Raw genomic sequence first — 14731 nt, 5'->3', positions numbered from 1 at the left:
TCACATCACTGCACTCCAGCCTGGGCAACACAGCAAGACTCTGTCTGAAAAAATAATAAAAAAAAAAAAAAGAAGAAAGAAAGAAATTCTCTCAGCTTGCTCACTGTGGCAGAGACTGGATGCCAAATACCCATTCTCATAACAGAACCTGGTTTGATAAAATCAGACCACCTGGAATAAGGACTATTTCCCAGACACTCTTGCTGCTAGATGTGACCATGGATCTAACTTCTGGCAGTGAAAGTGTTGTGTAGAACTTTTAGGAAGGCATCTTTAAAAGGAGAGGCCATAGAAATCTCCCTCCACCTGCCCCCCTCTCTTTTCACCAGGTTAGAACAAGGAAAAGAAGGCTGGGCACAGTGGCTCATGTTTGTAATCCCAACACTTTGGGAAGCTGAAGCGGGTGGTTGCTTGAGCCCAGGAGTTTGAGACCAGCCTGGGCAATATGGTAAAACCTAATTTCTACTAAAAACACAAAAATTAGCTGGACGTGGTGGCGGGCACCTGTAATCCCAGCTACTCTGGAGGCTGAGGCACAAGAATTGCTTGAATCTGGGAGGCAGAGGTTGCAGTGAGTCATCGTGCCGCTTCACTCCAGCCTGGGCGACAGAGCTAGACTCAGTATCAAAAAAAATAAAAAACAAACAAAAAACACACCAAAAACAAACACATCCAAGGTATAGAGAACATAAGCAGCCAACTACTAACCAGAGCACACTTTAGACTGACAAGGACAGCAGAATTGAACAGATGAAGTGTGGGATGACTTTGTGGAGCTGCCATGCCAGAAGTGGACATACATTATATGTCTAAGGTATGGATGTTTTGGGTTTTATGTGCAGCTGAGCTTAACCTAAATTAATACTTGTACCCTCCAACTTACAAACTTCTTTGCCTCACATCTGCCTTTTGGTTTTTGCCTCATGTCCCAATGAATGTGTATCTTCCTTTGTCTAAATCCAGTTCTTCCACTTGAACTTAAAGTTTTGAGTTGTTTTGTTTTTTAATTCCATTTTATGTTATATATTTGGATAGGCAATGCATTCACATGATGCAAAATCAAATGATATAAAGGGCTATATAGTGAGAAGTATTTCTACGATTCTTGTCACCCTACAAATCCAGTTTACCATTCCCAGAGGCAATCGAGGATACCAAATTCAGGGCCGGGCGTGGTGGCTCACGCCACTAATCCCAGCACTTTGGTAGGCCCAGACGGGTGGATCACCTAAGGTCAGGAGTTTGAGACCAGTCTGGCCAACATGGTGAAACCCCGTCTCTACTAAAAAATATAAAAATTAGCCAGGCGTGGTGGCGGACACTTGTAATCCCAGATACTCGGGAGGCTGAGGCGGGAGAATCACTTGAACCCAGGAGGCGGAGGTTGCAATGAGCCAAGATCACGCCATTGCACTTCAGCCCGGGCAACAAAGTGAGACTCTGTCTAAAAAAAAAAAAAAAAAAAGATACCAAATTCACTCATTACCTTTCAGATGTATTATTTTAGTATACACTCGACTGAAAGAAATGGTGGCCGAACATAAAAAAGAATGAGTTAATGTCCTTTGTAGGGACATGGATGAAGCTGGAAACCATCATTCTTAGTAAACTAACACAGGAACAGAAAACCAAACACCACATGTTCTCACTTACAAGTGGGAGTTGAACAATGAGAACATACGGGCACAGGGAGGGGAACATCACACACCAGGGCCTGTCGGGGGGTGGGGGCTAGAGGAGGGATAGCATTAGAAGAAATACCTAATGTAGATGACAAGTTGATGGGTGCAGCAAACCACCATGGTACATGTATACCTATGTAACAAACCTGCACATTCTGCACATGTATCCCAGAACTTAAGTATAATTTTTTAAAAAAGGAAGAAAAAAAAAAAAAAAGAAATGGTAGCTGAAAAAAATCTTGCATTAATGAAAACCATTGCTCCACAGATTCAAGAAGCTCAATGAACCCCAAGCACAAGAAAAATAAAATGACACCAGACACATCATAATTAAATTGCTTAATATCGGTGATAGAAAACTCTTAAAAGTGAATATTGGTTCAAATATCACAGACTCTCAAAACTCATACCAAATTTTAGTAGATTTTCTTGAGTAATCGTCCCTCCCCTCCCCTCCCCTCCTCTCTCCTCACTTCTCCTGTCCTTTTGGAGTCTCTGTCTCCCAGGCTGGAGTGCAGTGGTGATCTCGGCTCACTGCAACCTCCACCTCCCCGATTCAAGCGATTCTCCTGCCTCAGCCTCCTGAGTAGCAGGGACTACAGGCATGCACCACCACACCTGCTGATTTTTGTATTTTCAGTAGACACAGGGTTTCACCAATGTGGCCAGCCTGATTTCAAACTCCTGACTTCAAGTGATCTGCCTACCTCAGCCTCCCAAAGTGCTGGGATTACAGGCGTGAGCCACCGTGCCCAGCCTTCCCTACATATTTGATTCATGATTCAGCCAAAGATTTGGGCCTTTCTCAGGCAAGATGTCATAAAAACGGAATACTTATCTAGTGCCATACCTCTCTTCCAAGGATCAGCTCCCTTCCAGAATTTGCCTGGTCTTGTTCCATTCCAATATCTTTAGGTAGTTGGATTTTTACCCCCAGACTTTATAGTTGTTAGCTGTGATACAGTAAATCCATTAGGATCTGATTGGTTGTATTAGAAGCAGAATCTGGAATTATCTTTTAAGGTCATTTTGGTGACAAGTTGGATAATAAACTTAAGGTACCAGAATAAAGTAAAGACTCATGTTAGAAAATTATTACATTAATTCAGGCTGATGAGGACCTTAACCAAATTAGTTAACAACAAGAATAAAGATGATGAATTAGAGAAAAACCTAAGAGGTAAAATAACTGAATTTTATGGTTGAGTCCACAGGAGATGGTCAAAATACAAAACGATTTTGTTAAGTCATTCTGCAAATCAGATTATACACTAATACAAATTATATGCTGTATTACTTAAGGTATAGGCTCAGCAGCAACAAATGGATATATATTAGATCTATAGATATAACTTTTCTCCCCTCTCTCTCACATTCTGCAGTTGATCAGTTCAGACTGGAAAGATGACCCTGCTTCACACAATCTCTCAGGTAACCAGAATGTAATCATTTGGTTGATTCACCATCACTAAAGTGTTTTTCTTTTTTTTTTTTTTTGAGATGAGTCTCGCTGTGTTGCCCAGGATGGAGTGCAGTGGCTCAATCTTGGCTCATTGCAACCTCCACCTCCCAGGTTCAAGTGATTCTCCTGCCTCAGCCTCCTGAGTAGCTGGGACTACAGGCATGCGCCACTACGCCCAGCTAATTTTTGTATTTTTAGTAGAGACACGTTTCACCACATTGGTTGGCCAGCATGGTCTCGATCTCTTGACCTCGTGATCCGCCCGCCTCGGCCTCCCAAAGTGCTGGAATTACAGGAGTGACCCACTGTGTCCAGCCACTAGAGTGTTTTTCTAATGTTCATGGTCAATATAAAATCACCACTTTGTATGTGTTCCATCCTGTGGGAAGAGGTAAAGAGCAAGTGGTGGGCAAACAATGTCAACTTTAATTATATGTATAATTTGCACATACCACGTCTGCTAATGTCCCAGTGACCAAAACCTAGTCATGTGCCCAAAACTAATTACAAGGGAATAGGAGAAACATGGGCTCTACTGGGGTAGTCAAAACTTAGAAAGGGATATTGGCTCTATTAGTAAAAGGAAAAATGGGAGAGTGGATACTGGGGAGCAAGAGTGGCCTCTGTCATTTGTCAACCCCTCTGTGAGCTAGGTATTCATGAGAATCTTTTTTTTCTCCTGCAGATCAAATTTAACCCTTCCTCAAGGGAAACAACCCAAAGTTCCATTCATAGCCTAAATCCAACAAAATGTTCGGAATCTCTGGGTAGCTCTGTTACTGAAAGAAAGGAGGAAAAACTGGACAATAACTGTTTGGCGACCTCCCTCTACTCTTCACATACACAAGCAGATGTGCGTGTGTGTGTGTGTGTGTGTAGCAAAGTATAGTCACAATTTTAAGTATACCAAATGTGGGCCCACAATGTAGTACAAGAAACCATAGGAATAATGCAATTTGTGTCATCTGTACAACAGACTTATGTAGAACAAATACAAACTTACAAGGGAGTGCAAACAAGAGGATAAAAGAAGATATAGTGATGGTAATGCTTAAAAAGAGGATGAAAAACAGTACTTGTTTTTCATCCATATAAAGCTGATATAATAGCAACATATATATTTTGACACAGTGGTTCAGGTCTGTAATCCCAATACTTTGAGAGGCAGAGGAGGGAGAATCGCTTGTGTACAGGAGTTTAAGATCAGACTGGGCAACTTAGCGAGATTTATAGATTTATAGAGATGGGCAACCCATCTCTATAAATATAAAAATAAAAAATTAGCCACGTATGGTGGTACACTCCTGTAGTCCTAGCTACTTGGGAGAAAAAGGCAGGAGGACAGCTTAAGCCCAGTGTAAGTTAAAGTGAGCTTTGATCATGACACTGCACTCCAGCCTGGGTGACAGAGCAAGACCATCTCTAAGAAATAAAACAAACAAAAAGGATTATAAAGGAAAACAGATTAACCAACAATTTTACATTTTAAAAATTATATACCATAATCAAATGGTACTAAATGTAAAATTTAATCATTAAACTCTAAACCTGTAATCTAATGGAGGCCCTTAACAGGAAATACTGTACTTATATTGGACAAAATGAAAACATTAAAATGAAAACATGACATTTACATGATATTCAGTTTGCCTTAACCTAAGTACTATCATTAGTTATTTTAATTCCAAAGCATCAAAATTTTAATAACTTTCTCAGAGAATAAAAATATTTACATAAATTTTTGAATTAAAAAACAACATAGTTAAGCAGTGTAAAAATTAGCTTTCCACACATAATTGAAAGATTTGAATTTTTTTTATTATCCCAGCAAACATTATACTAGAGAAAATGATTGGGAAAATACAAATAAGTTCATTAAAAACACAGGCTGATTATTCGTATCTATTACATTCAGAATTATGCAAAACAATTAGTTATATTGCAAAGCTGTAATTCCTTTTCTAACAAAGCATGATTTTATAAAACTTTAGTGTTGCCACTAATTCAATTTTAATACAAAATACTTATATACACAATACAATATAAAAGTAAACTGTGTAGTGCCTTCCACAAAAGGATATATTAAGGCGCTTTACAAATATACCAATATTTTGACCCAAATTACTTTTTGCTTTAGATTAAAATGAACAGGCTAAATGTTCCACTTTAAATACCAAAGGAATTTTTATTAAATTTTTTGATCTAAAATACCTTGGGTAACAGCAGCAGCAATGTCTACAAATCCTCCCACTGTATTCTCTAATTTCTAACATATTAAGTCAGAATAAAACAATTCCACTCAGTTTTGCACTTTGCAACAGCAGAAGGTAATAACTTTTTCAAAAAGTCAATCTCAAAGTGACTTTTTAGTCATACATTCTATAGTTTCCATTACAAATAAGAAGGTAGAAAAGATACAGCAGTAGGGCCTGCCTTATGATGTCACTGGACAATACATAACAGTATCTACAATTACATAATTATAGAACACATCTGATAAATACTATTGATATGCATAAAAAGGGTAAGTACAATAAAGACAGCAAGTTTTTATGAGAAAATTATTTTAAAAGAAAACATACAGAACCAACATTTTCACTCCATTTCAATGGAAAGTATCTATATTTTTAACATTGTTTTTCTCATCTTTTTGGTCAGGAAGCACCAGATTCTATACTGGAAGAAGTAGATGTAGTTTTGGAATAAGATAGCTGATAAGTATATCCAAACTGTTAAAACTGCTGATACCAAAGGCATGTATACTGCTTCAGATAAATGCAAAAGGCTTATAGTATCAGAGGAAATTTTAAAAGAATACATATTTGCGCCAGGCGCGGTGGCTCACGTCTGTAATCCCAGCACTTTGGGAGGCTGAGGTGGGCATGTAACTGGAGCCCAGGAGTTCCAGACCAACCTGGGCAACATGGCAAAACCTCATCTCTACTAAAGATACAAAAATTAGCTGGGCTTGGTGGCGTATGCCCAGCTACTTGGGAGGCTGAGGTGCGAGGACTGTGTGAGCCCCAAATGTCGAGGATGCAGTGAGCTGTGAAGCGCCACTGCACTCCAGCCTGGGTGACAGAGTGAGACCCTGTCTCAAAACAAAAAACAAAAAAAGAATACAAAATTTGTAGTGTCTGTTACATTTCAGCAATAGGGGGGAATACAGATTTTGTGGGAAGGGAAGGGGGAGGAGACAGCACCTTAGATTTCCTACAACATAAATGTAACAAAGTTATTTTCTACTGTATTGCACCTTAGTCCAAAAGTAAAACAACTAAATGAAAATTTAAATAAATCAGATTGAAAAAGCCCAAAGAGCAAGAGGAATACCTTATAAATGTGAGTACCCACCTAAAAATTCTTGAACTACTTTGTTTTGCATAGGATTTTATGGGACTAACCAAATATTCCATGAACCATGAGGTGAAGACTGCCATTTCATGAGAGTACATTTTCTTACAATTCCAATTAGAAATCCTTCAGAAATATTTCTGTATCAAGCTTGTAATGAGTCCAACATTTCAGTCCCCTCCAAATGATACATTTAAAACAACTTAATGTACCAGCAAGAGAGGCATTCATAAGGTCACCTTACATCACATGTTACAGACCTTTTCCATCACAAATTATCAGTTTATATAAGATGTGCTGAGTAGTGATTGGTAAGTTAAAAACAAAGTTCTTAGTTTAATATATCAATTTTCTCATGGGACAGAGGTCCATAACCTAGAGCCTGTGATAGGTTTCAGTATGTCCAAAATCCCTTGAAACTGCATGCAACATTGTATGTGTTGATTTTTTTTTTTTTTTTTTTCTGGGAAGAGTCCACAGCTTCCTTCGGATTCTCAAAAGAACCACTAACCCCAAAAGACCCATGATAACATAGTAGTAGGTTTTCAAGCTGAGTTCTGAAGGGACCACCTGTAGAAAGGTAGGAAGTGTGGGCTAATACGTGTTCTTTGCCCTGACTCTCCAATTCAACTGCAACAGCTCTGCCTTTAATTTTACTACATATGTGGTTTCAATTAGCTTTTATGTGAAGAAAGCTAAAAGTATGAAAATTATTAAAATTATGCCTCCAATCCCCAAATAGTAACTTTTGATAAAAACAATCCCTTATCAGTGGAGCTTAAGAAAAGGAAATAAAATACAAATTTTACTATGGTCAAAATAGAGCCTTTTTCCCCTTCCTAAAAGATAAGCTCATGTAATTTGGTATGAAACCTTAATCTTCCTTAGAACCTAAGCATTATACATAATAGGCATGTTGAACACATCATTTAACCTTAAATAAATTAGAAGGACTTGAATTTTCTACTAAGACCACTCTGTAAATTTTTCTAATTATTAATGGCCATCTTAAGAGTTAATTTTTTCACCAATTAATCTGCCCTTAGGTAAAATATTGCCAGATAGCCAGATTTTCCTTTGCCAATAACAATCTGTATATGCAGCACTGTTCTGAAAGCGGAAACAGGTAACATTGATGATATAATCAAAATAGTTACTATACAGGAAAAGTATATGAAAATGAAAATAATTCTTTGCTTAGGATGGTGAAAAAAATTTTAGTTTTCAGTACTGAAAATTTTTATTTATGGCAGCTTTGTTCCCTTTTAAAATTGGAAGCAGCATCAAAAATAACAATATGGAAAAAAAGCTAGTAGTGCTTTGGCTTCTTTTAAAGCCAGTAATTCTTGAGAAATAAATGCAAGAAGATTAAATATTCCATGGGGGCAGGGAGATAAATGCATTATTTTTCCTTCTGACAAACATATTAATATTTTTTCAACCCTGTATTCCTTAGTTTCAGGATGTGAATTATACAGATTAAGATTAGCCTAGGAACACTCACCAACACAATGGCTTAATTTCTCTAGCTTATTTTGTATCAAAAACAAGGTTATGAGGGGAAAAAAGAGCTCTGTAAATATGGGGTATGTTTCATATTTGGTTAAAGCAAGATAAAACTAAAACTGTCTTTCAAAAAAATTTCAAAAACTCTTGTCTTTTAAAATTATTTAGCATATATACAAATAGATACCAGATTTCTCCTTTTAAACAAAGCACTACTTATTTTAAGTACTTTAAGTACCAAGAACTGACTGTAATATTCAGTTCATAATTTACTTTCCTTATAACAATTTTTTTCTAAATACTGATTTAAACGGCTGGAATAAATTAACATTTTAAAAGGATTTCCCATAATTTAGGAAAATACAATATTGTACACAGAGCACACATATATAGCTCTGTCATATTTGCATAATTTTATTCTCAGAACCTCAAAACACCTCGCATTTCAGGCCCTTTTGCAAATTATCATTACATTTATTTACTAGTGTGTTAAACATATACTAGATCGCGATTTTTAATTTCTGAGCCTGTGTTTTGATCATCTTCATCCGACTGCTGCTCTGAGCCTTGTGAATTAATGTATTCATATTCAATAGGCTTCGGATAATTATATGGGTAGCCATTGTCATCAAAAAACCTTCGGAAGGTAAATTCATAGAATGCATGTTCAGGATGCTTCCCATTTTTATACCATCCATTGAGAGTGTCATTTACATTTTCTTCCTCGTTATCGTCACTCCATAACTTATCAGGATCAACAGGATCAAAATTTGATGTATCTGTTGGGTGTGTGATTTTAGGAATGTATGAAGCAGATTGCTGTCTCAGGTCACTGGAGAAATCAATTGTTTTAAAAAATGGATGAGCTTTTATTTCATCAGCACCATTCTTGCCTAAGCGATCTTCAGGTCCTCGGCAAAGTTTAATAATAAGATCAGAAGCTTCAGGACTGAGTTTAGCTTGTGGTGGAATGTGAAGAGATGTTTGCCAGTTGATAACCTTTAAAGATTTTTTAAAATTAGGGGGAAGAGATAAATTAGAAAAATAAAAATTTCCTTCAAGTTTTATACCAAAAGTCTCACTGGGCTATTTTTGTATTTTAAATAAATTACATGATATTTTGCTGGAAAATAATTTTTTCTCCTATCCCATCCTCTCCAGGCAACTTCTACTCACATTATAAGACTCAGTGTCAGTTTTAATCTCCCCTAGTAAACCTTTTTGCCTACGGTAGAAATGACTACTTCTACTCTGCCTCCCCTGTACCATATATTTATTTCTATCATATTTCTCATACCTTGTGGTACCTATTTATGTTTATGTCCTACTGAAATATAAAATTCCATTAAGGCTAGGGATCATGTTTTAGTGGTCTTTGTATCTCCTAGTGCTCAGTAAATTGCCTGGCACATACTTAATACATGTTTGACAAAATTTTTTCTGGTGCCAAGCGTGGTGGCTTTTGCCTGTAATTCCAGCACCCTGGGAGGCAGAGGTGGGAGGACTGCTTGAAGCTGGGAAGGTTCAAGACAAACCTGGGCACCAAAGCGAGACTCCTTCTCTACCAAAAAAAACCTTTAAAACTTAGCCAGGTATGGTGGCATGCATCTGTAGTCCTAGCTACTCAGAAGGTTGAAGCAGAAGGATTCCTGCAGCCCAGGAGTTTGAGGCTGCACTGAGCCATGACTGCACCACTGCACTTCAGCCTGTGTGACACAGTGAGACACTGTCTTAAAAAAAAAAAAAAAGCTCTGGTTATGAATAAAATGAAATGAGGAAGAAAGGAATGCCAAGTGAAGTCAGACTACCTAGTCTCTCCCGCTGAACTCTTGGAGGCAGGGGAATTGGTATACAACTCCAAGTACGATATTAAATGGATTTGGGGCAAACTCTGTTAAGTGGTAGAATTGTCATTTAACAAAGTTAAGATACCTTCAACTTGGGCACGCGCTGTGGCTCATACCTGTAATCCTAGCACTTTGGGAGGCCAAGGTGGGTGAATTGCTTGAGCCCAGAAGTTCAAGACCAGCCTGGGCAAAACGGCGAAACCCCATCTCTACAAAAAATACAAAAGTTAGCCAGGTTGGTGGTGTACATCTGTGGTCCCAGCTACTTGAGAAGCTGAGGTGAGAGGATCACCTGAGCCCAGGGAAGCCGAGGCCGCAGTGAGCCGTGATTGTGCCACTGCACTCCAGCCTGGGCGACAGAGCAAGACTCTGTCTCAAAAGTGGAAAAAAAAATCTTCAACTTGTTGCATGGTAGGTAGTCAATAAATATTTATTTAAAAGCTGAATAAATGAACACTATAATCTTCTTATTCATAGAGAAGCTAGTCAGCTACTACAGAGGGAAGAAAATATACTCCCTCTTCTATTATTTGTTCCTTTTAAAGTCTTACCCCAGATTAGAAAATTGAGATGCTTCAACTAATAATATAATATTTTAAAAACCTTTTTGGAAAAAAAAAAAGATACAGTTAATAATAGTTATTTATGCTTCCAGGTCCATCACTTATTTCAAACTGGAGAAATAAAAAATAAAATAAAATGAGATGAACAATTTTTTTTTTTTTTTAAACAGAGTCTCACTCTGTCGCCCAGGATGGAGTGCAGTGGCGTGATCTCGGCTCGCTGCAACCTCTGCCTCCTGGGTTCAAGTGGTTCTCCTGCCTCAGCCTCCTGAGTAGCTGGGATTACAGGTGCCTGCCACCTCGCACAGCTAATTTTTTTGTATTTTTTTTTTTTTTGAGACAGAGTCTCGCTCTGTTGCCCAGGCTAGAGTGCAGTGGTGCGATCTCGGCTCACTGCAAGCTCTGCCTCCCGGGTTCATGCCATTCTCCTGCCTCAGCCTCCTGAGTAGCTGGGAATACAGGCGCCTGCCACCAGGCCCGGCTAATTTTTTGTATTTTTTTTAGTAGAGACGGGGTTTCACCGTGTTAGCCAGGATGGTCTCGATCTCCTGACCTCGTGATCTGCCCGCCTCGGCCTCCCAAAGTGCTGGGACTACAGGCATGAGCCACTGCGCCCAGCATTTTTTTGTATTTTTAGTAGAGACAGGGTTTCACCATGTTGGCCAGGCTGGTTTCGAACTCCTGACCGCAAGTGATCGATCCACCTTGGCCTCCCAAAGTGCTAGAATTACAGGCGTGAGCCACTGTTCCTGGCCAAGTTTGACATTTTTTATTTTAATGTGTATTTAGGATTTTTCAGTTTAAGGCCAAAAAAAAAAAAAAAAAGACTAAGCACAGCAAAAGATTCAGATAATTCAAAGATGGATGAATAAAATTATATAAACTGAAGCACAGAGAGAAAACATGTAGAATAAAAGAAAGAATAAAGCATAAGGGAAATGGAGGACAGTATCAAAGGAACAGCATATGTATAATCATTAGAGTCTCAAAGGGTGAGAAGGAAGCAAAATAAATCTTTGAAGAGATGACAGAGAATTTCCCCAAATCGATGAAAGTCACTAATGTACATTTCAAGAAACTGAGTGAATCTCAACCAAGAAAAATACAAAGAAAACTACACATAGGCACACCATGGTCAAACTGAAGAAAACCAAAGTTAAGGAGAAAAAAATCCTAAAAGCAACCAGAGAGGTCCCAGTTTTGAGGAGGTACTACGTATACTCTCCCGTCTCCCTCCCACAGAAGGCAGCTATAAAACCTGATCAGGATGCATGAAGCAGCTACTTCAAGACCCTGAAAAGTAAATAATAATAGGTAGATTTGAGGAGAAGATGTAAATTTGAAGTACCAATAAACCTGGTGACCATTTAAAAAAAATATTCTGTAAGAGACAGGATTCTCACTATGTTGTCCACGCTGGTCTTGAACTCCTAGCCTCAAGCGATCCTCCCACCTCAGCCTCCCGAGTAACTGGGACTACAGGCCTGTGCCAGCACACCCAGATCCATTTTTTTTCACTCTAGTAGTCTGTAGGCTGGACTCAAGGTAGCCCAAAACTTGGGAGGAGCTGAACACAGACAGAGAGCTAGAGGAGAAGTCCCTGTAGTTCAGGCTCAGGGAGTAGAAAAGGAGTTTCCTGGTAGCAATGCAGGTGACAATAAGAGCCAATATGCCCCTAAAACTGACAGATGAACCCTCCTCTCCAATTGGAAATAAAATAACAAAGCATGGGCTGGGCTCGGTGGTTCACGCCTGTAATCCCAATACTTTGGGAGGCCGAGGTGGGTGGATCACTTGAGGTCAGGAGTGCAAGATCAGCTTGGCCAAAACGGCGAAACCCTGTCTCTATTAAAATACAGAAATTAGTGGGGTGTGGTGGTGCATAGCTGTAATCCCAGCTACTCGGGAGGCTGAGGCAGGAGAATCACTTGAACCCAGGAAGCAGAGGTTGCAGTGAGCCAAGATTGTGCCACTGCACTCCAGCCTGGGTGACAGAGTGAGACTACATCTCATAAATATATAAATAAATAAAATGATAATAAAGCATAGGGTCCCAATAAGACGGGTTGAATCTCTGTTGCTTGTTTTCTCTCTGTATCCTTTTGCCACCTTGTCCTGGATTCAGGTGCAGTTATGAGATATTGGTACAGTTGGGTAAGTAAAGCCTCACTTTCTGGTCAGAGAACTAAAATAGGGAGCCCCAGGGAACAGGAAGGTACTGGTGACATCACAGAAAGGGAGGAGATTGGGCAAGTGACCCCATTAAGTTGCTTATGAACTGCTGGGCTCCCCCTCCAAACTGTATCTACGTGAATCGAATCCTAAGGAGCATAACAAAGACTTTGAGAACTGAACTAAGGAAAAGACCATAGCCTACAAAGAGATCTGCCTAGAAAGGAAAAAAGGCTTTGAAACTGACATTGAAATCAAAAAAGCCTGGTAGGAACTTGCGGCCTGAACCCAACCAGGTTTAATGCTTGTCAAAACAAGGTCAAAATTATCCATAAGATCCAGAGTCTCGGCTGGGCCCTGTGGCTCACGCCTGTAATCCCAGCACTTTGGGAGGCCAAGGCAGGCAGATCACCTGAGGTCAGGAGTTCGAGACCAGCCTGGTCAACATAGTGAAACCCTGTCTCTACTAAAAATACAAAAATTAGTCGGGCGTGGTACCACGTGCCTATAGTCCTAGCTACCTGAGAGGCTGAGGCAGGACAATCGCTTGAACCTAGGTGGTGTAGTGAGCCGGGATCGTACCACTGCACTCACTCCAGCCTGGGTGACAGAGCAAGACTCCGTCTCAAAAAAAAAAAAAAAATCCGGAGTCTCATAATGTGTTATTTAAAATGTCCAGAATACAATCTAAAATTACTTAGTATAAACAAAAACACACACAAAAAAACCGGAAAATTTCAATTAACATAGAAAAAGTCAGTCAGTATTGATATGACATAGATGCTAGAATTTTCTGACAAAAACTTGAAAGTAACCATTATAAAAATGCTCCAGGTCAGGCACGGTGGCTCACGCCTGTAATCCCAGCACTCTGGGAGGCTGAGGAGGGCAGATCACGAGGTCAGGAGATTGAGACCATCCTGGCTAACACGGTGAAACCCTGTCTCTACCAAAAATAAAAAATTAACCAGGTGTGGTGTCTCTGCTAAAAATAAAGAAAATTAGCCAGGTGTGGTGGCGGGCGCCTGCAGTCCCAGCTACTCGGGAGGCTGAGGCAGGAGAATGGCGTGAACCTGGGAGGCAGAGGTTGTAGTGAGCTGAGATTGCGCTACTGCACTCCAGCCTGGGCGACAGAGCGAGACTCTGTCTCACAAAAAAAAAAAAAAAAAAAAAGCTCCAAATAAGGATCAACACTCATGAAATGAAAGGTCTCAAGCAAAGAAATTGAAGATATAAAGTATCAAAAAGAAATTTTATAATGGAAAAATAACCAAAATAAAATACTCAATGGATAGTCTCAATAGCAGAGTGAAGATGTCAGAGGAAAAAAATCAGTGAACTTGAAGATAGGTTGATACTGGCCGTGCACAGTGGTGTCACTCCTATAATCCCAGCACTTTGGGAGGCCGAGGCAGGTGGATTACTTGAAGCCAGAAGTTGGAGACCAGCCTGGCCAACATGGTGAGAACTCTGTCTTACTAAAAATACAGAAAATCAGCTGGGTGTGGTGGTGCGCCTATAGTCCTAGTGACTCGGGAGGTGAGGTGGAAGGATCGCTTGAACAAGGAGCTTGAGATGGAGCTTGCAGTGAGCTGAGATCATGCCACTGCATTCCAGCCTGGGCAACAAAACAACACTGTGTCTCAAAAAAAAAAAAAGAGGTTGATACTAATTACGCAATTCAATCAACTGCTCATTCTGAAAAGCAGAAAAAACAAAACCTTAAAATATAAGTAGAATTTCAGGAATCTGTGGGACCACACCAAAAGGTCTAACATTCCTGTGATTAACATCACAAAAGAAAATGTGTGGTACAGATAAATATTTGAAGACATGATGGCTGAACACACCCCAAATTTGATCAAAGACATAAACCTAAAGATTTGAGATGCTTGGTGAATACCAAACAGAATAAACCCTGAGAAATCCACGCCCAGACATATCATAATTACAATACAGAAGAAAAATTATTGAAACCAGCTACAGAAACATAATGCATTATTTCAGGGATCTGAATAATTGCAGATGTCTCATAAAATTATGAATGACAAAAGGAAGTAGACATTTTAAAGTGCTGTAAGAACTAAAACCCAGAATTTTGTATCAAGTGATAATATATGTATTTTTTTTTTTTTCTTTTTGAGA

The 14731-nt window shown here is 39.2% G+C and overlaps 1 protein-coding gene across 2 annotated transcripts in view; it reads right to left on the bottom strand.

Annotated features, from left to right (window-relative positions):
• Positions 1-4940: 4940 nt before the first annotated feature.
• LATS1 (large tumor suppressor kinase 1) overlaps positions 4941-14731 on the bottom strand; it is a 73118-nt gene continuing 63327 nt past the window's right edge. For both annotated transcript variants that reach the window (XM_011947377.1, XM_011947378.1), the window contains one exon: positions 4941-9003. In XM_011947377.1, the coding sequence (XP_011802767.1) occupies positions 8494-9003 (510 nt within the window). In that variant the 3' untranslated portion in view covers positions 4941-8493. The remainder of the gene's footprint in view (positions 9004-14731) is intronic.

This window comes from Colobus angolensis, unplaced genomic scaffold, assembly GCF_000951035.1.
Source record: "Colobus angolensis palliatus isolate OR3802 unplaced genomic scaffold, Cang.pa_1.0 Scaffold263, whole genome shotgun sequence".
NCBI lineage: Eukaryota > Metazoa > Chordata > Mammalia > Primates > Cercopithecidae > Colobus > Colobus angolensis.
The sequence above is the reverse complement of the archived record's forward strand: the minus strand, read 5'-3'. Positions and strand labels throughout refer to the sequence as shown.